The 25,843-nt window shown below is 59.1% G+C and overlaps 2 protein-coding genes across 13 annotated transcripts in view; one reads left to right on the forward strand and one right to left on the reverse strand.

Moving 5' to 3' along the window:
- CCDC85C (coiled-coil domain containing 85C) overlaps positions 1-18,203 on the forward strand; it is a 72,476-nt gene extending 54,273 nt beyond the window's left edge. Inside the window, exons 2-7 of one of the 2 annotated variants that reach the window (XM_073241880.1) lie at positions 1,543-1,616; positions 9,188-9,295; positions 13,338-13,433; positions 13,793-13,906; positions 14,129-14,227; positions 14,908-18,203. In XM_073241880.1, the coding sequence (XP_073097981.1) occupies positions 1,543-1,616; positions 9,188-9,295; positions 13,338-13,433; positions 13,793-13,906; positions 14,129-14,227; positions 14,908-14,997 (581 nt within the window). In that variant the 3' untranslated portion in view covers positions 14,998-18,203. The remainder of the gene's footprint in view (positions 1-1,542; positions 1,617-9,187; positions 9,296-13,337; positions 13,434-13,792; positions 13,907-14,128; positions 14,228-14,907) is intronic. The other variant, XM_036991640.2, reaches the window with a different exon arrangement.
- Positions 18,204-18,659: 456 nt separating this feature from the next.
- CCNK (cyclin K) overlaps positions 18,660-25,843 on the reverse strand; it is a 29,977-nt gene continuing 22,793 nt past the window's right edge. For all 11 annotated transcript variants that reach the window (XM_073241873.1, XM_073241877.1, XM_073241876.1 and 8 more), the window contains 3 exons: positions 25,344-25,374; positions 22,632-22,703; positions 18,660-20,014 (listed from right to left, as the gene is read on the reverse strand). In XM_073241873.1, coding sequence (XP_073097974.1) covers positions 19,389-20,014; positions 22,632-22,703; positions 25,344-25,374 — 729 coding nt within the window. In that variant the 3' untranslated portion in view covers positions 18,660-19,388. The remainder of the gene's footprint in view (positions 20,015-22,631; positions 22,704-25,343; positions 25,375-25,843) is intronic.

Consider the following 25,843-nt stretch of genomic DNA (forward strand, 5'->3'; position numbering starts at 1 on the left):
GTCTGCCTCCCTCTCTAGAAGGCTCCACATTCCTGAGAGGTGACTGGTGCGCACTGGAGCATGAGCTGGTTGTGTAATTCCCCAGCAGCCAGTGGGTGTGGCTGGCCCCCCCATTCCTGCCCAGGGCTGGGCTGAATGCTCCTGGGTCTGTCTGGGGCCGGGTGGGTGGGGCTCCTGGGGGGCCTTCCCATGGCTTGGGGAACAGAGTGACCCTTGGCAGGCAGGTCAGGGGGCATAACTGGGGATGGCCGTGCTGATGGGCAGGAACCCCTTGCCTAGGCCATGCCCCAGTGTGGGAAGGTCATGGCGTTCTGGGGAGGGAGTGGCGCCCCAGTCCTGCAGGGCATCAAGAGGGAGGGGTGTGACACCCGTGTCGGTCATGCGGTGGGGAGGACCCCGAGGGGCTTCATTATTCCCACGGCTGCAGACGGTCCAGCGTGTCCTCCAGCAGCGTCAAGCCCCCACTGCTCACCCAGGAGTGTCAAGAGTTTGTGGGGTCTGTTCCAGAGCCCCCCAAGGCAGCGGTGTGGGCACGAAAGAGCTGGCTCTGGTCAAAGGTCTGGTGCCTTCTGAGATAAAGGGCTGGCGGTGCAGTTTGGGAGGCGCCTGTGTCCTCTGGAGGGGCAGGAGGGTGCGGCGGGAAGAGCAGGGACGGGCCTGGGGGCGGATGGCTTCCAGGCTGCTGTCTGAGCCAAGTGAGCTCTGGCGAGGTGCTCTTGCCGGCGGGAGGCGTCCCGGCCCTTACCAGGTGCCGTCTGGCTGGGGAGCTGACTCTCTGGCCGCCGCTCCTTCCTCTGCACCTGCGCCTGCCCTGACCTTTCCTGGCCCCTCCTCCGTCCCCCTGGCCCCTCGGCCCTGGGGTGTTGCCCTTGGCCTCCATCCAGACAGCTTCCCTCCTAGCGACCTGGCCTGGAGTGACTTAGTGGTCACTTTTTTTCTTTGATACTGGCTTCCAGCCTGATGGGGGGATAGGACCAGGGTTCTGCCTGCTCTTCTGATGTGACTATAAACCAGGGTTAGGTGGGGAGGGTGGGTGGGTCTCACCCGTGGGTACAGTCAGAAAGTGGGGGTGCCTGGTTGGGGAGCGGCTCCCTGGCCCGGCCCGGCACTTGACTCCTGACTACTCTCATCCGTACAAGAGTCCCACGGGAAAGGCGCTGGCTTAGCTGCAGTAAGGTCCCCTCCACAGCTCACAGCGGGAGTTCCTGCACGTCAGGCAGGGGAGCAGAGCACCCCCAGATACTGACGTGTCCAGGTCAGGAGCCTCATTTTGCCTGCTGTGTAGAGGAGGGGGCTCTCTGGACTTGGACTGTGGGGTGGGCTGTCCCCTGGTTGTAGGATCCCATTGGGGGTGTTGGGAGAACTCTTTTTGGACTTGAGGCATTGTGGAGGCTGAAGGAATCTGTCCAGGACAACCTGGTCTCCTTCCTGCAGGTCCCAGAAACCCAGGGCCAGAGGCCCACAGTGAGGAGTGGAGGAGGCCGGCCTTTCCCACTGGACCCTGCATCTGATGCTGACGTGCCCTCCCTTATGTCATTCCAGATCCCTCGTCCACCTACATGCGGCAGCTGGAGTCCGAGGTGCGGCTGCTCGAGGGCGACAAGCCCCTTGCACAGGTAGGCTGGAATGGGGGTGGATGGCAGGGGGTGGTGCCTGCTGTACCTGAAGGCCAGTGTGAGCCCTGCCCACGCCCTGCTCCAGCGTCCACCCCTGTTCCCGGCAGCTGCCTTTCCCCTTTACATCCCACCTGCCCCCATTCCAGCCTGGAGTCACCTCCTGCAACTCTGGGACCATAGACCTAATCCTTGCTCCAAGACCTCCAGGGTCCCCTCTGTCACAGCCCCCAGACGTCCGCAAGCTTGTTGAGGGCCAGCACTGGGCCGTCCCAGACATGGTGCAATGCAAAATTGCTGAAGAAATAGGCTGCTTTGCCTGGCCTGCAGACGGTTAGATCGAGGCCTGAGAGGTGGGCTGGCAGGCCCTCGCTCAGACCTGCGTGGAGGCCTCCTTGCCCCTGGACGCTCCCCCTCCTTGGCCTGGCCAGTGCCCACAGACAGTGCCACGCCTCATCCTATTATGTCCCCAGCACAGGGATGGTGGGTCAGCCACTCGGGGATGAGGGCGGTGCGGGGTGGAGAGGCAGGCAGGCACACGGGAGGACGGGCCTGTGTCTCCACTCACCCTGGGCAGCTGCAGCACAGAGGGAGTGTGACTGCCAGGACCAGGGGCCTTCCCCGCTGGTGGGGGGCTGTGGCCGGCCCCACTGAGCTCCAGCTTCTTTCCCCTTTGTACCCATCCCTTCTTACTGTCCTCTGCCCCTCCCCTGCTGCACCCCAGCCCCTAAGGAGTCAGCTGGGATGCCCAGAGCATTTCTCTGCGAACCAACCCCAGGGAGGCTTCACTACTGGTCCCGTTGCCAGGTGACCAGTGGGCTTGGTGCCACTGCCCTGCTCAGGAAGCCCGCAGCACCCTTCTGCCCACTGGGTGGCTGCTGGGAGGCTGACGACCCTGACCACACGCAGCCCCACTGTCCTCATACGCCCCGGCCCTGCCCACGCAGAGTGAACACTCCCCACAGCCCTGCAGGACTCGGGGAGCACGGTCCACGGTCAGGTTCCCCCCCACTCCACCACACCCATGCTCAGGTGTGCAGCCAGGCATTGCATTACAAGGCTGGTTTTGTGACTTTGTATGTCGGCTTAAGGTCCCTTACTGCAGAAGGGCATGGCCATAAGACATGTGCCACCTCAGGGCTGGCGAGCCCAGGGATGGGCTGGGGGTCTCTGCTGCCTGTGGCTGGGTCTCCTTAGACCCAAACCTTCCAAGGGGTCCTGACCCGGGCTGGTCGTGGTTGCTAAGGAGCAGACTGCAGAAACGACACCAGGAAACCGGGGTGGTGGGGGAAGCGTTAGGGCTGGGGGGCTTCTGCTTTGGAGCAGGTGCCCACCCAGAGAACAGGGCAGGGTGTCATTCACCCCAGCCACTGCACTGTGGGGTGACGCCAGGACCACGTCTGGTGGCCAAAGCCTTGGGCCACTGGGTCCGGCGGCCTTGTGGGTGCTGCAGTGCGGCTGTCTTGCTGTTCCCTCAGAGCAGCGGGGTGGGTGCTCAAGCCCCGAATTCGGGATGCTGTTCGCAGTGTTATTCTGCTGTCCAAGTGGGACACCGCTTGTGGTTGCTTCTGCACAGGGATGGGAGGGTCTCCTCCTGTCCTGGACCACATTGTCCCTCTAGGGAAATGCACCTCAGTTCCAAGCAGTCGGCCTGGGGGCTGCAGCAGTGAGGGTCTGTCTCCATCTGGGCAATCAGGGGGGTTGTGCGACCTGCACTGGGACCCAGGCTTGCTGGCTGCAGGCGTTCAGGTTGGGATTTGGGGGAAGACTGTGCCTGTGCCCAGCTTAGTGCTGGTAAGGGGTCATGGCTGGGAACTCAGAGACCATGCTGGAGATGTGCCAAGTGCCATATTTCTCTAGCAGAACTTGTCTTTCTCCTCAGCAGTCTTGTGAAGCAGGATGGTCGCCGAGTGGGCCTGTGTGTGTCGGCGGGGGAGGGGGCACCCAGGACCTGGCCCTTGTCTCTTCCTCAGTGGGGACTCTGCCGGTGTGCAGGGGGCTTGTCTAGGGCCTCCCAGTGGGCAAGTATCAGGGCCCCACCCAGTACCCCAAGAAGGGGCAGCATCTGGTGCTAGGGACTTGGCCCCCTGGGGCATCGCAGGTCCTTGTCCTCTTGCGGCAGCAGAAGGACTGACCCTCAGCCTGCAGCCAGAAGGCACCCAGGGGCTGGTGGGTTCCAGATGGGCTCCTACAGCTCCTGCCACCTGCTGTCACCAGAGTTTGGCCCTGAGGGCGGGTGGGTTCTGTTAGTCGTAGAGGAACATGGTTTTTCTGAGTTGGAGAAGGGCCCTCCTGGGCACTCAAGGCTTCCTGGTGGCAGTTAACACCCCCATTTGCCTTTGGATTCCTGGGGTGGCTGAGAGGGTACCAGTCTGCGTACCTTCTTAGTGTGAAATTGGTGACCTGCTGTGTGCATGGTCCTGGGCGTGCAGGGCTGACCGGGTTGAAACCTGCCCTCAGGGACCAATCCATCCAGTCCTGCTCGCACCCTCATCTGACTACCTCCTTGTCTCAGCGCTCAGGACTCATGAGCACAAGGGGTCTGCTAGGGGACAGTGCAGGTGGGGACAGCCCTGTGGGCAGGGCCCACACTGAGAGTACTGGCCTCCTTCTAAGGGGGGCCAGGGAAGGTGGGGTTGACTTAGCCTTCTTCCTCCTGGCTTCCTGCAAGTCAGGGGCTCCCAGCCCAGGCACAGCCTCCTGCCAACAGCCTTCCCCGGCCACCCCAGGGGACGTGGCACTTGCTGTGAGCTGTCAGCCCCACGGGCTGCCCTCACTGGCTGATAGGGTGTCATGATGCTGCCTTGGGGAGCCTGGCCCACACCTCTGCTGGACTGTCAGCTACTCGAGGACGGGCTGCAGGCTCCGAGTGGTCATACCTGTGTCTCCACTGCTCAGCACAACTGGGCTGGGTGGCTGCATTGTGGGGAGCCCGTGGCTGCCCTCACCCGAGTTCTCGGCCAAGAGGGGAGGCTGGTTCTTGCCCAGAATAAGGAAGGTCTGCTTGCCCAAGGGCGAGCTGTTTCATAAGATAGAGAGCATATCATCTCTGGAGGTAATCAAGTGATGGGTAACCGTCCTTGGGAGTCTTGAAGAATGCTGCCGTGGAGGGATTCTGGTCTCGGCCGCCTAGGCTTCAGCTTGTGAAACTGTGATTCTGGCACTTCAGTCTTTCATTGAAATCAAGTTGCTCAGAAGCCTCCAGCCCTGTGCAAAGTGGGAAATCTGCCTTTTGGCGAAAAGCAGGAGAGAACAACATTATTCTGTCTTAAGGGCATGATTTGGGTTTGGGCGGGAGGGCAGAGAGTGTCTACAGATTCCCACGCCCACTGGCCCGTCCCCTGCCCCCATGGCCTCTATTTAACTCCAAAATAGCTTTAATTAAAAACGTGCCAGAGCGTTCACAGACTAAATTACTGTACTGCAGTTCGTATTTTCCTTCTCATGTGAGCTTTAAAATCTCATCAACACAGCTGCTTCCGTGCTGTGATTCATCGTGAGCCCCCGTGCGCACTACCATTTTTCCTGTGGGTTCTCCGAGCCTGGCTGGGCTGGGCTGGGCTGTGGGTGGCTGTCACGGCTGCTCCGGCCTCTGCTCTGGCCTTCCCTTATCTAACTCTCCTGCTGGGCGGATAAATGAATGTGTGCCCGGAGCCTGCTGTACAGAAGAGCAAGAAGCGCTTGCCGTGCTCCGACTCCCTGGGCGAGCCGCGGCCATCTGTGGGAGCGGCCCCTCGCAGCTGGCTTGGATCTGGGGGCCCCTCCAGGCCAGCGCAGCGCCCGGCCCCTCAGAAGGGCTGCTGCCTGTGGGAGCCTTGGGCAGGCCCTCCTGCCCCGTGCGGCAGGTGCTCTGTCCTTGCTGAAGCTGGGGTTTCGAAAACTGGGGGGCTCCTGTAAGGCACTGTGGGGATCCCCCATCCCTGCCCTTGGACCCACTGCGGACCAGCTGAGCCCGGTGGCTTTGGGCTAACGGGTGTCCAGGGGAGGGGTGGCAGAGGTGAGGGTCATGTCTGGGGTGTGCTGGGTGATGCTACCCTCTCCCCTTGCAGCTGCCCCGGCTCTGTGGCCACCCGGGAAACTGGCTTCAGGTAGCGCTGCCTGCTGGGACTCGTTTGCCGTGGTGTCTGGGGTGGGGGCTGCTTTGAGTGCCGTGTGGTGCCCTGTCTTCTCTGGGTTCCTCCCAGTACCCTCCCGCCCCTTCCTGGGCACTGCCCATTGCCCAGGTGCCCTGGTCCTACCTTGGGGTTTCTTTCCAGGATCTGCCCTCTCTCTGAGCTGGCATTAATCCCCAGCTTTACGGAGCAATAGCAACAGGCTCTCCCGGGCTGCTGCACGCGGGCCCTTCCCACCCATCTCTCAATGGATTTGCCCAACTTGCGAGGGCAGCAGGCTAGTCAGTGTACCCCCACTTTGCAGCAAGAGCCCTTTGGTGCAAAGTGGGAGGAGGGGTCTGCCCAGGCTGCATGAGTCAGTGGTGGCTCCCAGCTGGCCCGAGTGGGGAGTGGGTCCGGGTCCTGGAGGAAGGAGGGGTCCCAGGGCACCCAGTGCTAGCCTCTGCCCCTGGGGGTTGGAACCCCTTCTGCGTGCTGGAGACACCACCCCTCCCTGCACCGAGAGGGCCAGCAGGCGGAAGGTCCCTTGGGGTGATGCCCTCACAGGGGTCTTGTCGCTGGTCACTGCATATGGATCGGCCTGGGCCCTGAGTCGGCGGTCAGCAGTTGCCTGGGGCAGGCTGCCACTGGGGACGCCCTGGTCAGTGCTTACCCATGAGTACCCGCCCTGCGGTCCCCACTTCAGGTGTTCGGCACTGCCTTCCTCTTGAGCTGCCCCTGTTAGGGGACAGGATGGGGTGGAAGGGGCAGGGCTCGGTTTGCAGCAGACGCTTGCTTCCTTCCCTTCTAAGGGTTCGGGGACCACCTGCTCTGGGAGTCAGCAACTTGCTCCCGGAGTTCTGAAGGACCCACGGTGGGGAGACCGCAGGCGGCGGGGCAGGCACTCTCTCCCGGTGAACGGCATTGTGCCCATTTCTCCCGAACCTTCCTTACCTGCCAGGTGCAAACCCAGCCACACTAGAAGGCCATTTCAGCTCCACTTCCCCTCAGCAATAAAAACCCTGGGATTTCATTCTTCCAGGACACCTGTGGGTGAATACCAGGATTTTTAATTTGGATTTAAGTGCAATTGTGGTTCCTGATTTCAATGCATCATTAGCCACGTTGCCCCTAATGAGAGATTGTGCATTTCTCCTGCCAGCTTTGTGGCTTGCTAATAAAATTCTGTGGATGTGCAAGTATTTATAGGTGATCACCGAAAGCAGGGGTGGGAATTGCATGCTGCTAATTAAAAAACTCCCCACCCCTTGTACACACAGCTCCTCCCAAGGAAATTATCTGGAGGGAGGGAGGAGACAAGACAAACCAGTGTTTTCAGTGATGGCGTGTGTGTTGCTGAAGCCATTTGGTCCAGGGCCAGAGGAGCCGTGGAGGAGGGGACAGCCCAGAACAGGATCTAGATGGCATGCAGCGAAGGACACTCAGCGCCCAGCTGTCCTGGTCTCAGGGACTGGCAGGGGAGCGGTGGCTCAGATCCCTGGCCAAGTAAATGTCACTGTGTGTGTTGGGCCAGGTAGCTCTGACACCTGGTCCCTTCTTCTCACCAGTCTGCAAGGCAGGTGGGGTGGTTCCTGCAGAAGCGTGTCAGGGCCAGGTCGGTGCTCTGTGCAACAGGTGTGCATGTTCTGTGTGTTTGGTGCACTGGAGAAGGTTTTGTAACTGTTGCAGAGATTGGCCAGGAAAATAACTTGGTTTGGGATTTTTGCCTTTGAGTGGAGCTGGGGGTGACGACTGTCCCCCCTCCGAGGAGGCGGGCTAGGGAGGCATGGGTCCCCTGATGAGGGGGCCCAGCCATGGTGGGGGGTGAGTGAGTGCTGGGCGACGGGGCGGGGCAGGGGCTGTGGCCTCTTTCTCTTTTTGGTGCTTGGTGGTTCCAAGGCTCAGCGTGATTGGACCCCTGGCTGGGTCAGGAGCACTGTACCTTGGGCTCTAATGCCTCCTGTGAACCCAGGCATGGCCATGACTCGGGGTAGCGGTCAAAGACTGAGGGCCATGTCCAGGGTCTCCCTGGTGATACGCTGCCACACTTTGGAGCCATCATGGAGGGTGGGTCTGCACTTCTCTCCCCTCTGTGCCCCTTGGGGACCTTTACTGTCACTCATGTCCTCCCGGAGGCCACAACTGCAGGAATAGTACCAGCAGGCCCCTGGGGGAGCCTTTAATCATGGCCTGCCTGTGCCACTCTGTGCAGTGTCCCCTCTGGCACTCCTGGGGTGCCTCCTTCTACCTTATCCCACAGACGCTTACCAGGCACTGCTGTGCACCACCCGAGCACCCCGTTGAGACCCGGGGGGTTTGACCTGGGTCTGATGGGGCTGGAGAGAAAACCCCAGGGAGTCAGTGGGGCTGGAGACCCTGCTGGGAATGGGGGCCTGGGCCCAGTGCCTGGCCGGCAGGGGGTTTGTGCAGATCTCTCTGGGCTGCCCGCGGGCGAGCTGCAGGAGGAAGCCCCAGGCCTGGCCTTGGCACCATCACCCTGTCCTGGCCACCTCCGCTCCGAGGTTTGTTTGCTTGCATTACTCAACAGCCTGCTGATTGATGGGACATTCTACTGCATTTTATCTGCCAACCGCATTCCCCCTGTTCCTTTGAAGTAGAAAAAGGTGTTTGGGCCAGAAATCCGCCCCAGGTCTCAGTGACAGAGCCCCGAAAGGCCTGCTTCTGTTCAGCTGGCCCAGCGGCTTGTGTTGGGCCGACTGTGACCCATGGGTCCTTTCCTACGCTGGCTCCTGGCCCCCAGCCTCTGTGGTGTTTGCTTTGCCCCAAGGGAAGCCACCAAAGGCTACGTATGTGTCTGTTCATTTGTTCATTTGTTCGATCATTCATTCATTCACCTGTGAACTCCTTTGGCCCCCAGCCCCAAGCATGCACTGGGCGCCGTTAGGAGCCCAGCCTGTCCTGTTCTCTGTGGACACAGGGGACTGAGACCCAGTGTCCACATTTGGGGGCTCTTGTCTTATGTGGAGGCTAACAGGCGGCCTGAGCTGAGCACCCTGACAGGCCCACTCTGGGGGGAGCTCCAGCACCTGCTGGAGGCGGGAGGACTTCCCATGCATGTGGGCCCTCGGGGCTGGAGAGGGCACAGTGTGCCGCAGGCCTGGGGCGAGGCCCCCCAGTGCTGGACACTGGAGCAGAAGAACCAGGTCAGGGGTGGGGAGGTTACACACACATTCACTCAGCTGTTTGATTCAGCCACTCAACAGACGCTTATAAAGCATATGTCGTGGAGCAAAACAAAGCCCCTGGTCCCGTGGCAGCGATGTGGCAGTGATATCGCATGGGGGGATGGGTGTGAAGGGCTGTGGATGATGCTGTGAGGACGGACACCGCAGGGCTGCATGCAGGTGCATCAGCCACGCGGAGGCCATGGCAGGGGTGTCTGGTCCGGTGGGCAGCCCAAGTCCTTGTGCCCCCTCTGCCCAGCGCCTCGCATCTAACCTCTCTCCTGTCTCTCCTCTGCAGCTGGCGGGCCCTGGAGAGTACCGGACGCTGCGGAAAGGTTTCTCTCCATACCACTCAGAGTCCCAGCTGGCGAGCCTGCCTCCCTCCTACCAGGATGCCCTGCAGAACGTAAGAGCTCCTCCTTTCGGAGCTCACTGTTCGCATGTGGACCCAGTGCCTCTGGAATTCCCTGTCCACATGCCAGCGGAGGGGCAAGGCTCAGTCAGAACCGCCAGCGGCCTGCGGGGGCCCGTGGGTGGTCTGTGGCTGAGCCAGCATCGGGGTCCTCGGCCTCTGCCCAAGCTGCTTCCAGGTCAGGGAGGGCAGTGGGTCAAGGCTTGGCCTTCCTCATTCCCCTCACTCTGGCCCTGGCCTCCCCCTTCCCAGGAAGGGCCTGGGCTCCCTGACCCTTGGAGCCCTGTAGGGGCCCAGGGTCTGGGTAGAGGTGGAGGCCTAGCTCGGGTGACACTGTGGCAGCTTGGGGCAGCCTGGAGGACACAGAGCAGCTGCCTAGGCCTGGCCATTATGCTGCTGTGTGGCTCTGCAGCCGGTGTCACTCCCCACTGTGGGAGGAAGCCCGGCAGGCGCTGGAGCTCCGGGTGGGAATGTGGGGTGTGTGTGCGGGTTGCTGCCCTAGACTTGTACTGAGGATGGGGAGGAGCTCAGTTTGTGGCTGTGTGCCTCAGGTATCAGCGGGGCCTCCCCGACTGTCCCGGGCTACTGCCTGCCCTGCTGGAGAAGGGAGGGGGCGGTGTGGGGCCAGCGCCCTGGGATGTGGATGGCCAGCTCAGGACTGCGCCCTGTGGGTGCATGCACCTGTCGTCCCTGTGTGACAGCCTGTGCCTAGGGGCACAAAGCACGTAGTGGTCGCAGGGGCCGGGTCCGGGCGGTGGCTAACGGGTATGGCGTTTCTTCTGGGCATGATGGAAATGCGGTGATTACAGCAATCTGTGAGTGTGCTAAAGCCCACCACCCAAGGAGCACTTGCCCGCATGCTCTGTAGGTGATGTAAGAACAGCCGAGTTTGTTGAGTGTCTGTTGGGAGCAGTGCTGGGCAGGGGGCTCTCCATGCCTGTAGGCCCCACAGCGAGGCAGGGACCCCGACTGTCCACATGGAACGGATGAGGAACTGGGCCGGCCTGAGGCCACTCTGCAAGGTGGGCACGCGTGCCTGGACTTCCACCCTGGGCTCCTGGCCAGCAGGAGGTGGCCAACAGGAGGAGGGGGGTGGCCTTCCCTCCACCTGGCCAGCAGGGGTGGCCTCAGGGTTCTCAGCAGAGCCCCGCTGGGTTCGGTGCGGGCAGAAGCAGGCTGGTAACTGCTGCAGGCTGCTGGCCGAGCGCTCTGTCTCTGCGGAGGCCCTCACACCCGCTCCAGGACTGTGGCTGCTGAGGCACATAGTCCAGACATTCATCCAGGAGCCTGTGGCTGAACGAGGCTCCCCATGCTTCCTGATGAAGGCTCTGTAAAGCTGGGTGGTGCCCTGGCAAGTTGGCACCTCAGTCCTTCATGCTCCTGTCCTCATCTGTCCCTGCTGTTCATTCTGCTCCTCTGTGGGACTTGAACATGCCATGGTTACAGAGCGTGGGGCACCGAAGCCTTCCCAGTGGTCTGCAAACTGTGAAGCATGGTGCAGCCTGGTCCGTGGGCTCACTCCCCAGTCTCTCTGGAGAGAACTCCCCCGGCTGAGCCCCAGGCCTCCGCGTTGCCCATCAGTGTTCTGGAAGGTTCCCTCGAGGGGGCCATGGGAGGGGCTCTGTAGCCTCACCTCCTTTGACCCTGCAGAGCATGGTGCATGTGAGGGGCTGTCACCCCACTTTGGACAGGAGGGGATTGCCCAAAGGGTGGGTGGGTTGCCGGGGTCACTGGCTAGTTAGTGTTGGCACCAGGTTGCCTTGGGCTTGGAGGCCAGAGGCCAGCTGGGGCTCCTCCAGGGCTTGGGGGGCAGGTCCCTGGGGTTGGTGGAGAGGATGGAGAGCCACTGAGGCTGCCGAGGCTCAGAGGTCAGGCCTCTTGGGGTGTACACAGGGCGCGGCGCCCTTCCTTGGTCCTGGGGAGCCCATGTCTAGCACGCGAAGGCTTGTATGGGGGGACCCTCTGTGCCCTGAGGCTTCTGGGCCCCGGCTCTTCAGTACCTGGGCACATCTTCCATGAGGTCACATGCAGGTCCCAGGGATGGTGAGCAGAGAGGCCATGTGTCAGCGGGTCCCAAGGTGAAGCCCGTGGCCCTGTGGAGAGAGGACACCCCTGCCGGGCTGGCTGTCCCAGCCTCCTCACCCCCTCCCTCCCCATTCCCCCACCCCTGCCCGCCTGCACCACCTGCCGAGTGTCCTGTCCGCTCGCTCGGGGACCCCCAGCTTCTCCCCGATTTGGGTCACTGGCCCATGTGGCTGGGGGGCAGGGTGCAGGGACCCCACTGGACCCCGGACTCAGGGCCCAGGGAGGGAGCTGTCGGTGGAGAGGAGGCTCAAGGGCCCTCGGGGAGGCTGGCTACCCCGCTGTTTTTTTTGACAATTGACTTTATTTTTAAGCACAGAATTCAGTGGGTTTTTTTTAGTATATTCTCAGATTTGTGCAATTATCACAATAGCGCATTTTCATCAGCCCCAAAAGAAACTCTGTCCCCCTTAGCATTTCCTTCCTGCTCCTCCTACCCCAGTCCCTGGCAACTAACACACTTTCTGCCTCTGTAGACTTGTCTATCCTGGACATTTCCTGTGGATGGAACGTAATATGCCGTCCTCTGTGGCTGGCTGCTTTCACTCAGCACAGTGGTTTTGAGGTTCCAGTGGGTTGTAGCGCCTGAGGTGCCAAGGGTCAGGCACGTGTGTGGCTGTCTCCCCCTGCTGGCCAGTCGGAGGAGTGCAGCCCTCCGGCTCAGGTGGCCCGCCTTCCATCCACCTCTCTCCTTCTGGGGTTCTCCCATATGACAAATATGGCCCGGGCACCAGAGGCAAGGCGGCATGGGCAGGAGCTAGGGAAACAGCTGCTGGGCAGCATCCCAGCGCACTGTACACACCCGGGGACCAGGAGCCTTTCTCTTGTCCTGACAAGGAAATCAAGGCCCTGAATGGGTCCGGCCCTGCCTCGAGTCACGGCCGGTAGAGCCTCGCCCAAGCCCCGCTTCCCTGCCTGGTGGAGCCCGCAAGGCCTGGAAGCAGATCCAGGTTGGTGGGCAGTTGAGGGGAGTGCGGAGGGGTCGGCCCGCAGCAGAAGGTCCCAGGCCCTGAGGGTCGGTCTCTGCACAGCGTGGACAGGGCTGTGGCCCCATCCGTGGAGCTCAGTGAGCCGCCTGGGCACTGGAGGAGTCGTGTGGACCCACTGCCTGAGCAGGGGGCCGAGGCTCAGGGGAGGGAAGGATGAGCAGGGGACCCAGCTTCCCTTGCACAGGAGCTTGCCGGGTGCTGGCGTCTTCTCTCTAGTGTCTGGTGCTTGTTGGTTCCCCAGGCCCACTCCCGGTGTCTCCCCACCTCGTGGCTCCTGCTGGGCCTGCGGCTCCTTCCCTGGGGCCTTGTCGCTGAGCTTGTTCCACGGGGGCCTGGGCCCAGCGACCCCCTGTAGCCCGAGGCAGAAGCCCTGCTCTCATGGCCACCTGGGCCAAGAACCCCAGAGGAGATGCTGGGGGGCCCTGGGCACACAGGGGGGCAGGGTGCTGGGAGGCTGGAGCCCTGCCTTGCCTCAGCCCGGCTCCCACAGGCTGGTGTGGGAGTTGGGCACCTGGTTTCCAATAAGAGTGCTTGCTGAATGAGGGGGCTTCCCCCAGGTGCCTGGACAGGACCGGGGGCTGGGGGCAGGACCAGGAAGCAGGGGTGCCCTGTGGGTGGGGTCGGCTTGAACTCACATCCTGGCTGGCTGGTGGGAAGGTCTGTGGAGTCAGGCCCCTGAGCTTGGGTAGGTGAGCTGTTTGAGTCTCTGTCCTCTCTGAGCTGCACCGGTGACCTGTGTGACCTTCCACATGGGCTGTGTGAGGAGCCCGCAGGGTGCTGGGGGTGTATCTGGGTGCTGCCGTCCAACCGAGGCCCGGTCGCCCCCCACCCCACGTCCTCGCCCTCATCGGCCCGGCTCCAGCTCCCCCAGCCAGAGCTCCCGTGGTCCTCTCTCAGCTGCTGCTCGCGCCTGCGGCCGCCACCTGGGAGCCATTTGGGGCAAGGCGTGTGATTCCTTCCCGCAGGGCCCGTCCTGCCCCGGGGCTGAGCTTTCCTCGCCGGTCTCTGCTGGCTACAGCTCTGCAGGACAGAAGCCAGAGGCTGTTGTGCATGCGATGAAGGTGAGGGGCTAGCCCTGCCCACCCTCACCCCATTTTCACTCCCTCGGGAGCCCCTGGATCCCTGGTGGGACCATGGGACCTTGACCCCACATTCTCTTCTGAGTCCAGGGGCATCTGAGCAGCAGGATGGGGGCTTTCTGCTCTGTGGGGGGTTGCCTGGAACACTTTGGGGGAGTGGTTCATAGGAGCTGGGGGGTGGTAGCAAGTGTGTGAACCACGTGTCACCCCCGTGACTGGGGAAACTGAGGTGGGGGAGGGGGGCAAGCACTCCCCCTGGGCAGAGAGTTGGGGCAGGACTGCGGCAGGCCTCGGGCTTAGGCCTCCAGGCTCAGCCCCTCCTCCCTGCTTGGGGCCTCCAGACGCAGGTACCAGGAAGCGCTGGTTTCTCCTGGGGCAGCTCAGCACCTGCACCTGGAGCACATCCCTGCATCCCTTCACCTGTGTGTGCATGGCCACAGTGCACCGCCCCCAGGGTGGGTGTGCGGGTGGGGAGGCATACCTTGCACCTGGGGCAGTAGCTGGGATGTGGCACACACACACGCATATGCAGCTGTGTGTGTACACATGGCCCACGTGTGGGAGCTGGCTCCAGCCTCCGGTCCTGTGCCTGTTAGTCGCAAGTTGGAGGGAGCCCCTGTCTAAGATGGCTGTGCCCATCTGGCCGCCGCTGCCCGGCCCCGGGACTGTCCCCGCAGGTCCTGGAGGTGCACGAGAACCTGGACCGGCAGCTTCAGGACAGCTGTGAGGAGGACCTCAGCGAGAAGGAGAAGGCCATCGTCCGTGAGATGTGCAACGTGAGGCGCCTCCTGGGCTGGGCGCAGTTAGGGGTGTCCTGGGCCCAGCGCTGCCACCGTGGCCGTGCCTTCCCTGTGTGGGAGGGTGGAACCCCGACCCGCTCTTATCCCCCTGCCCCACCCAGAGAAGAGGGTGCCTGATTCTGCAGGTCCGCCCATCCCAGGAGCCCCGCATTCCCTGGGTGTCTGGGGCCTCTGGTGGCTGCCGACCTTCAGGTGGCACTTACGCCGGGGCTCGAGCACCTGCAGGGCTTTGTGTTTGGTAGCTGGGCTACTCTGGGTCTGCCCGGGAGAGCCTCCTCCATGATTGGCTGGCTGGCACGGGTTGTATCTGGGCTCTTAGAGGAGCCGGCAGGGAGGGGAGGTTCATGGGGCTGAACCCCAGGCCTCATGTGGGGTGGGGTGTTCTGAACCCCCTTCTAGGCTGCTTCTGGGTCCGTGGGACCCCCTGAACCGCTGCGAGACCAAGTCTGCTCCCCAGTGGTGGCCTACTTAGGACGGCAGGCACAGCCATGAGGGTGGACATGCAAAGACCTGTCTGGGCCTCCCAGGGCCTCAGTTTCTCCTCCCGGCCGCTTGGCTCTGGGGATGTGGGTGACTTTGCAGAGCAGTGAGGAGGTGTGCGCAGGCCAGCAGGCAGGCTCAGGCGGCTCCCCACTCACATCTCACCCCTCCCGCAGGTGGTCTGGAGGAAACTGGGAGATGCCGCCAGCTCCAAGCCCTCCATCCGGCAGCACCTGTCTGGGAACCAGTTCAAGGGGCCTTTGTAGGGCTGTTGCTCTGTGGACACGGACTGGCCCTGCCTGGGGCCCTGTGGACACGGGCTGGTCCTGCTGGGCCCGAGGGGGAGTCGGCAGGCCCTCGAGCTGAGTCACCTTGTTTTCCTGTGGTGAACTGTATATAGGCCGCTGCCCACCGTTGCCTGGCTGCCGTGGGTCCAGCACATGGACAGCCGGGCCTCCATCTCCTGCCTCGCACACACCAGCAATCTGCGAGAGTGGCTGCCACCGTTCTTTGCCGTGCAGCGGCCTGGACGGCCTCCTTACTGCTGCCGGGCTGGGCTCTGGGCTCCTTGGTTGGAGGCTGAAGGCTGCTCTGAGAGGCCAGCCCAGGAACCATCCAGGCCGAGCCCAGCCTTAAGGAAGGGTACCTCATCAAGCCCTCTACCCCTGGCGGCCACCCTCGTGGGAGAGAGGCAACTGGCAGCTGGACCTGACTTCGGGGCACCACTTCTCACCCACCTGCTGTGGCCTGGATGCTGGCTCACCGAGCGCTGGGTCCCAAGTCAGGGACGAGGAAACTTATGCCCAAGGCTGGCTGGAGGCTTCCGAGGCCCATCCTCTGCCCCACTTGTCCAGCTCCCTGCCGCAGGCTGCTGCTTGTTTTTAGTTCACACCCTCACCTCAAAACACATTCTCTGCTGTGTCCCCCGCCCCATGCCAGGTTGTGCCCTGTCTTTTCGGGTCCCTCGTGCCTGGTGCCTGAGGCATCTCTGTGTGGTTCACCCGATGGGCCAGGAAGTAGGAGGGCTGTGGGAGTGTGTCCGGGCTGGCCTCTGCTCAGCTGTGGAGCCCCAAGCCTGGCCCCCTCCTGGGCCCTGGGGACAGAGCTGTGTGTGCTGCAGGTGGCGAGTTCTGCCCTCCCTGGGGGAGCCTGGCCTCCCTGGCTCTGGCTTCCACTTGCTGGGTGACCTTCAGCAAGCCGCTCAGCCTCTCTAGGCCCCCGGTGGGAAGGTGAGGTCCCGGGTTTCCGGCTACGCCCCCCGTGCGAGGCCGTCGGCTTGGTCGGCTTGTGCCTGTATGGCCGCGAGCTGCGGGGGGGGGGGGGTGTCCACCTGCTGGAGAGGCTGCTGGCGGGTGGGCCGGGCGGAGCTTGGGCCCGAGCTGAGGCCCGCCGCCTCCCTCCCTCCAGCGGGGGACTGTAGCCTCCCCTCTCCCGGTCTGTGCCCTCCGCTGTAGAATGGGTGGTGCAAGGCCCTCCTTGCAGGGGCCTGGGGATCAAATGAAACCTTTGGTGTAAATGGCCATGTACAAACTGTAAAGTGCGATATATAAATCTCTGAATCTGTGAGGAAATGAGGCCCAGAGGGGTAAATGACCTGTGGCACATGAGCTCCCAGACGCTGGAAGGCGGGACAGGCCACTGTGAATTCTGTGACCAGCCCTGGTGTCTACGAGTCGGTCCAGGTCCTCGCCCGCCAGCCAACGCCCTGCACTCGCAGCGGGACTCAGGGCTTCCTGTGGCTTGAAGGATCCCGGCCATCTTCCCTTGGGGCAGGCCCCGTCCAGGCCCACGTGAGGGATGTGGACAGGCAGGGGACGTAAAGTTAAGTCCTGCTCTGATCCCCAGCAGGGACTCTGAGCAGCGTCTCCACCTGTTTGCCACTGTCACCCTTGGGTCTTACTCTCAGGGGAAAGGCTGGTGGCCTGTTGTGCCCAGGGAAGTGCTAAGTGGGGCTTCCAGTAGTGACAGGTGTGTCCCTCTTGCCCTGGGTGTTACAGGGAACTCTGGGCTCTTTCAGGAAGGAGCTCGCCGCAGGTCAGGTGGTGAGCTCCGTCACTGCAGGTGTGCGTGGGAGCTGGGGAACATCTTTGGTTGTGGCACTGGGTGATTCCTGCTCAAGTGGCCAGTGAGCTGGGGGGGACAGACACTCTTTCTGGGTCTGGGAATCCAAAGATTCACAGAGCAGCCCCAAGGTGCGTATGGGTCCATTTCGGGTGGGAGCCACATCTGGGAGCCCATTTGTCACACTTGGATGCAGTTGTTTTGGCCACCACTGAAAATAAGCAATAAGTAAAGGCTCCTGGTGTGTGCAGCTCTCCTGCAAACACACCCAGGGAAGAATAGCCTCCGAGGGACCTTCCTCTCCGGGGGAAGCGCCCTGTCTCATGCTGCAGTGGCATCAGAGCATAGGTGGGGCGTTTTCTGCCAGAAGGAGCTGCCCGCCTGCTGTGGACGCAGCAGCAGCCAGGTACAGAGGTCTCTCTCCTTCCCGCCCCTGCTGTGTCCGGGCCAGCACTGCATGCGGGTGGCTTTCTAGGACACAACTGCACCTCTGACAGTCACCTAATGTAATAAGCTGTTAAAAACCAGCAGCGCCTCTGCTTGACTCCATGAGGGGGGCACAGTGGGCAGGCTGGGGAGGGTCAGAGGGCCTCAGTACAGGGGCAGTCAGGGCCAGCTCAGCACGGGTCCCAGCTCTGCCACTAACGGAGCACGCATGGGGTGACACTGGGTGACTCCAACCTTCTGGAGCCTTAGCTCTAAAACTCATGGTGGGGTTGAGGGTGTTACTGAACTTGGTGTCCTTACATGAGGGCCCCTTTCCGTTTCAAATACTCTGACTCTATTGAAGCCCAGTGTGGCACCTGTTCTGTGGCTTCAGTTCCCACTGTGATGATGTCACCCTTCCAGCCTCACACCAGGTGGCCAAGCTCATCCTGGAATCGGAATCTACTGAGCACATTTTTTAGGGTGGCACATTTTTATCCAAAAGTTATTAGCTACACATCAGTGTTTGAAAGAAGTGACCTTTCATTGTTTTTTTCTTGAAAACTTGAGAGGAAACAACATACTACTGAATTTTTTTTTTTTTAAAGAAACTAAATGCATGACTGCAGAGCGGTAGAGGTGTATATTTTCATAATGGGGGAGGGGGTAATACTTGTGCTGCTTTCTGGAATGGGCTGGAACGTCTGGTTCCTGTCCCCAGCTGGCAGCTGTAGACCAGGATGCTGGGAAAACGGGGCCAGTCCCCTCCCCAGCCCCGGGAAGAGCTGGGAGCTGTGGACTCCTGGGCCGTTTCTACCTGCGATTGAACCACATTGATTTGGGGAGAGGAAAAAATAGAACTTTTTGATAGCGTGGTAAAAACACTGATTTGAACTATTTTAGTAAAAGGAGCAAAGAGAAAATTGTGATAGTGTATACTTTGCACTAGATAAATAAAGGCTCTCTGCAAGCCTCGTGGCAGGTGCATGGTGCTTGTCTGTCTTGGGCTGTGGGGTTGCTGGGCATAGGGTTGGAGTCCCTGGGAGGCCCTCAGATGGGGGTTCGGCCGTGAGCAGCCCCCTCCCCTGGACAGCCAGTCCCGCCCCAGGGTAGATGGTATGGACCACTAACTGTGATTCCCATGGCCTCTGTCTATAGTCACAGGCCAGAAACAGAAAGGATTTCACACCCAAGTAAGTCCCTGTCTAACCTGGGAACCTGTGCTCACGCAGGTACGTTTGGCAGTTCCAGACTGGCTCCTCCCAGCAAGGCAGCGCAGGCGCAGCGTGTGGAGTCTGGCCTGGAGGGCAGTGCCCTGGCAGACTCTCCCCGCTGCCCGCTCCTCGGCCGTGGGGCCAGAGCCCACTCTGTTCCAGACTTCAAACCGGGGACTGCTTACGACCTGAGGCCCCACCTTCCTTCCACCAGTAGCAAACAGGGGTACTTTCAGAATGATTTTATTTGAATAACTGACTGAAGGAGTCTTGTTTGTAACCAAGGTGGAATTCACAGTATGCTGTTACAGTCACACTTAAAAAATATATCTCTGTACAGGAATTTGCAAATCCGTGTAAACATACTTTACGTTCTCGGTACATTTCTCCCCTTCTCCCTGGAGGAACAAGCAAAAAGCCATCCAAGGCAACCCCTTCAAAGTAACTTTAATACAAAAGACGTAAATATCTCCTTAATAAAAAAAGAGGTTCACCTGATTTACTGGGTGTCACGGGAGAGGACATCACAGAATTAAAGTGATGACAACAGCTTAACTTCAGATGGAACTGAAATATTGAAAACTTGAGTTTCCAGGAAAAATAGGCACTGATCTCTAGAAGGAAATTCACTCCTGACCGAAGCTCTTTGCTGAGCCAATATGGCTGGTTAACATCCTCACCAGCGTAAAGCAGCCGGGTGCAGGGCTCCGGTGACACCAGCTGAAACGGGGCCAGTCAGGCACGGCTGGCGCCCAGGCTCCACCAAAAGCCGCCGTCTCCCTGCTCCACACGTCGGAGGACCACCGGATTTCATCTCGTGGTCCCGTCCGCTTCCTCCCACACTGTAAAACTCTAGTATTACACAGGTAACCTGCTGTTTACCCCCTTGAACTCCTCTTCAAGTTTATTAGAAAAACATTTGTTAAAAAAAAACAAAGGGATAAAAAGGCATCAGGCTATCTCATCCAGGCTGCCCGCCCTAGCCCCCCAACTGGAGGCATGCCGGGTGGGGGAATGGGTGGGGGCACGGGGGGCTGTCCTCCGGGGGGGACAGCTGGGGGCGGGTAGCTAGCTGGTGGCAGGCCCAGGCCTGGAGGAGGGTGAGGTGGGACTGCGTGGGTGGGGGGCAGGCGCGGGGGTGGGGGTGGGAAGTTAGGGTTGTAGGTGGGTGGGGGTGGGGGGTAGCCTGGAGTTGGGGGAGGAATAGCAGGTGGGGGGAAGGAGGCTGGAGGAGGGGGCACCGGTGGGGGGGGAGGGTTGGGGGGGTACACGTGTGGGTGGTAGGGCAGGTGGGCTGGCGGGCCGTAGGCTGGGGGCATGGCGCCGTAGGATGGGCCCTCGGTCTTCATCATGGACTGCAGGCTCTGGTAGCCCTCTCCGGACATGTAGGAGCTGGTGGTGGACATCCCGGTCATGTAGCTGGAAGGTGGGGGCGGTGGTGGCCGGTGCGGCAATGGTGGTGGCTGGTGCACAGGGGCTGGGTGGGCCGGAGGAGGAATCTGGACTTTGGGCAGCTCACTGGCATCCACAGGGCCCGGTGGCTCAGCCTCACTTAAGGCAGCCGCGAGGGGGGGCTTCCGGTCTGCAGAGGAGAGATAAGTCACTGGCCAGCCCCGGGCGGCTCCACAGGCCACCCCCGGATGCCTGGACCCTGGGACAGCACCAGCAGGCTGTTGCTTCTCAAGTGCCACTTTCACAGAGAGCAGCAAGTAGCTGTTACCTTTGCGATTTGTGCTCATGTCCTGATGCCATCAGCTTGTTCCTTGTTACACGGGCCTCCATCCCACCCCTTGCTGTCCTGGGTCCCCTCGCTCTGTCCTCACACCAGCTATTGGCAGAGCCTGCATGCAAGCATGGAGCCCCTGCTGCCCTGGGGACCCAGCCTCCTCATCCCGGTATGAACACCTGCAGACACGTTTGGGGCCCCTCTGCCTGTGTCTCCTCCAGAAACCTTGTGGCAGGGACATGCTGTGCTGCCGTCTGCAGCACCGCACCTAGCCCACAGCCTGGGAGCTGGTCAAACGAGTCGGGGGCATTTAGAAGGGAATGGACAGACTAGTTGCTCATATGAAACCTTCATAAGAGTGCATATCAATGATACCTTAATATAAAAAAACATAATGGACAAACTCTGGTGGTCCCAAAGCAGTCACCAAAGTAGCAATTCTGGGACAAGATGCAGCCCCACTGCACGCTTGCACAGCGCCCGAGGCGTCGCGGTCCCCCACTATGCCCCGCACCCCGAGCGCTGCCTGCCCACCCACCTCTTCCTGGGCCTCGCCTCACGTTTTCCCCTGCAACTAACCCCCTGCTCATCCGTGGTCAGACTCCGAGGGAACAACACTGCATACCCCCCGGGGGGGCCGATCACCAAGAACATCTCTTCCCAAGGCAGCCCAGAAGTCAAAGAAGCAAAACCTCCAGTTGCAGAGAACACAACAAAGGGGCCACAGGCCATGCAGTGGTTTCCAGTCCCCAGCACTGTCCCAGGTGCCCCTGGAGCTCCGCACAGGCCCGACTGTGCTCAAGGTGGCACGGCGAGGCCGGTGCGCTGGGACACAGCCACGCCCACACTGCTCTGTCAGCCAATGGCCTGCGGTGTCTGTTCCCTTACTGTTCTCACCAAAGTGACAGCAGAATTTCAGGTTGGCCAGGACATCTTTCAGCAACAGACATGTCCCTGGGCCTGCCTGTACTCACCCAGTCAGAAGGCCAGACACACCCATGGAGAATCGGCCTGGGCCCTGGGCAGGGCCAGACCCTTTGGTTCTAGAAGCTGACTAGAGGACACAAAGTATGAGCCCAAGGCCAGTGCAGAAAAGTGCCCATCCCCCTGAGTCCCTCCTGTGTGTCACCCCATGGCCACCTGAGTCCACACGTGCTCTTCCAACGTGAAGAGATCACCTCCTATAACATGCAAGTCTGCTGCCTCCTCAGGTCAGCAGCGCACTCAGGCTGGGACCCCAGCTCCCAGCCAGCATGTGCTGCTGACATCTGACCACCAGCAGCCGCCCACCCGCTGAAACACGCCTGGTGCCCTACGCGCCTCCTCCCTTCTTGGCTCTCAGGAACGGCGGCTCTACCTCCGTTCCCCCCCAACACCACAGCCTCCTGCTCCTCCTCCTCCAAGCCCTCCTGCCCTCCCCCATCTGCCATAAACAACTACAAAAGAGTGACTGGGCACCTCGTGCTTCAGGCACCAGGGCTGCCAGGCCTGGGTCGCACCCCCACTGCCCCAGTCGGAGCTCTTCATGCCAGGCCAGCACTGGCCTTGGCCTCTGCTGTGTGCCGCTTGCGCCTGTCCTGGGCTTCCCCGCCCAGGCGCTGGGAATCACAGTTCCTGAGGAGATGCTCCCTAAATTCCAAGGACCAACTGCATGTGTCTTTTTAAGCAAGCTTCATGCTGAACTGGGAACTGTGGGCTTTGTCCCAGAGTAGAAAATGATGCCTGTTTTCTCAAAGCTTATCAACTACCGGGACTGACTATAAGCAGAAGAAATTGAATTAGCAGTACATATTAGCTTGCTATAGGCAGCAACCAGCGTTAGTGCAGCCCCCTGAAGCAGGAGGTGCTGGCAGGGGTTCAGAGAAGTCTCTGGAATATGCACCACCCTGCAGAAAACACAACTCCTGCCTTCTCCAGTTTGATGCTTTGTCTTTCAAAATGCTGCCACAGGTGAAGAATGATACATTCCTTATGACTATTCTTTATTTGTAATGATGTCAAGGAAGCTTCCCAGTTCACTGTGTACCTGTTGAGAACTCTTAAATTTGTTCTCCATGTGACTGTATGAATAATTACTTGTTCTTCAAAATGTACTGAGAAGATATCCTGCCAAGAGGAAACAGATGTGAGAGGCTCAAGTCTGAGATCCACAGCGATACTGCCTGGGACTGGGTACATGATCTTACACTGGCTGGGCTTTGTTTTCCTAAAACTGACTCTAGCTTCATTTATCCTGGGTTGTTCAGCATTTCTATATGTGAGAGGTGAGAGGATATTCAAGATATACTTAGAATTTACAACATCCTCAAAATGTTTGTAAAAACAAAACAAAACAATTTTGTAAGATCCGTGGCCATTACCTTTTTATATTTCCCTATAGTCTCCCTTCTACAAACTTTCCCCCAGGCCTCCCCAAGTCTGTCCTTTAACGAGGAGAGGCAAGCTGGCATTCCCAAGCGGCTTTCACACTTACCTGCAGGTGGGTGGGCTGGAGGTAATGGAGGGTGAGTGGTCTCAATTTTGGGAATTTTAGGTGGTGGTGGTTCTAAAAAGAAAAACAGATTAAAAAGCCACTCATAACCCTTCACGTGAATAAACATGTCAGAGGGCAAAAGAAAGACAAATACACTGTTTAGGAATTTCTTTAGGGGAAAAAGAGCAGCATGACCAAGGCTTTAGGGGGCAGGAGGAAGCCCTCAGCTAAAGCACTATATGGTCCTTTCAAGGGAACAAATCAAACACCTTCCTAGCACCCTCCAGAAAGCAACCCCCAGCTTCTCTTAGAGTCAGCCCATTTTCCACATCGATCCAGTTGCCGGCATTAAGACAAGCCCTCCCAACGAGCACCTTCTCAGTTACCAAGGGTCCCCTATCGGAGTGCTTGCTGGCACACGGAACACACAGAAAGGCCCGAGAGCTCACAGGAGAAGCCCCACATTTTTATTCTTACTCAGCACATTTTATTTTCTCTCTCACATGTATTTGCTCCCAGTTGGCAGTGCATCAGAGGCACACTGACTGGCCCCAGCAGAGACTGGGGGCTGGTGAGCTTTCATAGAAGCAGTTGGGACCACTTGGGGCAGAGGAAAGAGCCCACCCTCAGGGTCTGGGCAGCTACACATGAACAGCCACCACAGGGACAACGTCAAGTCGCCAAGGCAGGCCCCAAGTCCAACCCCTTTGCTCATAAAGGCAGATGTGCACACGATCAACACTCTGCTTTCTGTGTTTTTTGGCCTTTTCCTCCCGAAGCTCACTTCATCTGGCTTGTGCGTTGCTCTGATCGGATTCTACTCTGGCACTGCTGACCACTTTCTTGGCTTCCTCTGTTCCAAGCACAGGCTGAATTCAAGGTCCAGGGACATCTCTCCCTATCCTCTTCCTCAGAATATAGGTGTGTGGACTGCAGATCTACACCTCTAGCTTCCTCCTCCTCCGCAGCCCTGGTCCTGACTTGTAGGTCCAGCCAGAGGCCTGGCAGACACTGCCAGGCACACAGCCCCGTCATGCGCATTGTGCTGCCCTCGGACGCCACCTCCAGCCACCCCTCCACAGCCAGCCAGCCCACACCGTCGCTACCAGTGCTCCTCAACATAAGTCTAAGGAGAGACACGTAGAATTCACATAATTTTAAATTTCCTAGTGGCCATGTTAAAAAGAGGTGAAATTTTAATATTTAATGTGATATATTAAAAATTTGATTTCAATGTGTAATTAACATAAAAATTTATTAGTAATATTTTTTACATTCTTGTTTCTTACTAACTCTCGGAAACCCTGTGTGGCTTCCGCATCGGGGGCACATGGTAATTTGAGCTGGCGTGTTTCAGGCTCCCGGTGGCCTGCCACTTGCGGCTGTGTGCTGGAGACCCTACCTGGAGGCTGGGTCTGCAGCCTCCCTCCCTTTCTGGCCCCAAGATCCCATTCTGACTTGGCCTTTGCCCAGTCTGTCAGATACCCAAGCCTGGTTCTGCACCATTTGTCCTATTACTGCTGCCAGGAAACTCTAAAATGAGCTCAGACTTTGCCATTCTGCTCAAAAATCGCTGATGAATCCCACTGTTTATGTAAGACTAATATTCCCCCAGGAGGCCCCCATCAGTTGGTTTCACACTTTCAGCCCTATCAAAAGCTACTCCCTTTCAGCTTTTCACACTCCAGACTCCTCTCTCTATTTCCAAGTCCTTTGCTCTCTTGTGTCCTTCAGCCTAAAGGCTCCGCCCCCCTCAGAGGTGGCCACCCAAAGGCAAGCCCTCCAAGGTCACCACTGGCTCATGCCTGCCTCCCTTACAGACGCAGGAGTCAGTGCAGGAGTCAGTGCAGCTCGCCTGCAAGTCCACGTGGCAAGGAGCACAGCCCACTCTCCATGTCTCACACTGCCTGTTTGCGGCTAAAAAAGAGTTCACCTATACTCAACTCATCATTTCCTGAAAGATCCTGCTAAGAATGGAGGTTTTTCATAACTTAAAGATCTCACCATAGTTCAATAAACAATTCACTGAGTTCCTATTCTGGAACCAAAGCAACAGAAACGGAAATGTGTAAAGACGGTCTGTGCCTTCAAAGAGTTCAGTGCATCAGGGCTGAGGAACAAGACACGAAACACTTCCAATTTCCTGCTCTGTCATCTTCCAGATCTTCCTCATGCTTTATTTCCAATATAGAAACAAATTACCCAACTTTAGCTTAGGCTCCACAAAAAACAAAAAACAAAACAAAAACAGTGTTGAAAGGTCTGGCCCCCTCAGCAGCAGGGCCCAGTCCCCGCTGTGCGCCGTGCCGCCCCCCCTCCCCAGCACGCGGCTGCGGGGCGGGAGTGTGGGGGTGCCTGGGGCCCTGCACTCTCTCTGCTCTGGTGGGCGGAACTAACCTCTCCAAAGAAGCATTTTTAGAATGGTGACAGTTCTCTTACATCAGAGCTACATGTTTATATATGTTACTGCATACATTTTTGTTGCCATGAAATTTTTTGATGATTTTTGTCAGACTACAGTCTAAAAATACACAGTCGGGACAGAGGAGACAATCTACTTTTTCTGAGAGCAGGCAGCGTGGTTTTTGATGGGCTGTGAGGTTAAATTTTGAGGCCAATCTACATTTGAAAGGCAAGAATTTTGACCAAGAATTTAAGTTTTTGATTAATAAACATAAACTGAAGAAATAAAACATGAGAACAGGATATTACCTGCTGCTTTCTCTTCCTTGGGAGAAACAACCTGTTACAACAGAAAATACCAATTGTTAACCAAGACCCTGGGGGCAGTAAGGAAAACCGATTTACCCAGGCACTAGGAGGATCAGCGCACAGAACACGGCCTCAGACAAAAATTAACTTCGTCAAGTTGCAGGGTGAACCTGGCATGTAACAGACCATCATTTCTGCTTCCTTCCTCTTCCCCTTTTCCTTTCCAAACAGAATCACTAACTTTTCTGAACAGTGCGTTCTGAGCAATGCTATCTCAGGCCCTCTGACACACTGCCCTGAAGCCAAGAGTGGACTCTGCTGATGGAAGTTTACGCTGCTGCCTGCCTTTGGGAGCCAGCTGTGTACCACCAAGGGCTTCCTCCACTGGCTGGGGTGCTGCCGCTGGGAGAAACTTTTACCCATTCTCTGTGTCACTCAAAGCACCAAAGACGACGGAGCCAGAGGACTGGACACCCACTCAGCAGCTGGGGTGCAGACGC

Source organism: Manis javanica, chromosome 8, assembly GCF_040802235.1.
Source record: "Manis javanica isolate MJ-LG chromosome 8, MJ_LKY, whole genome shotgun sequence".
NCBI lineage: Eukaryota > Metazoa > Chordata > Mammalia > Pholidota > Manidae > Manis > Manis javanica.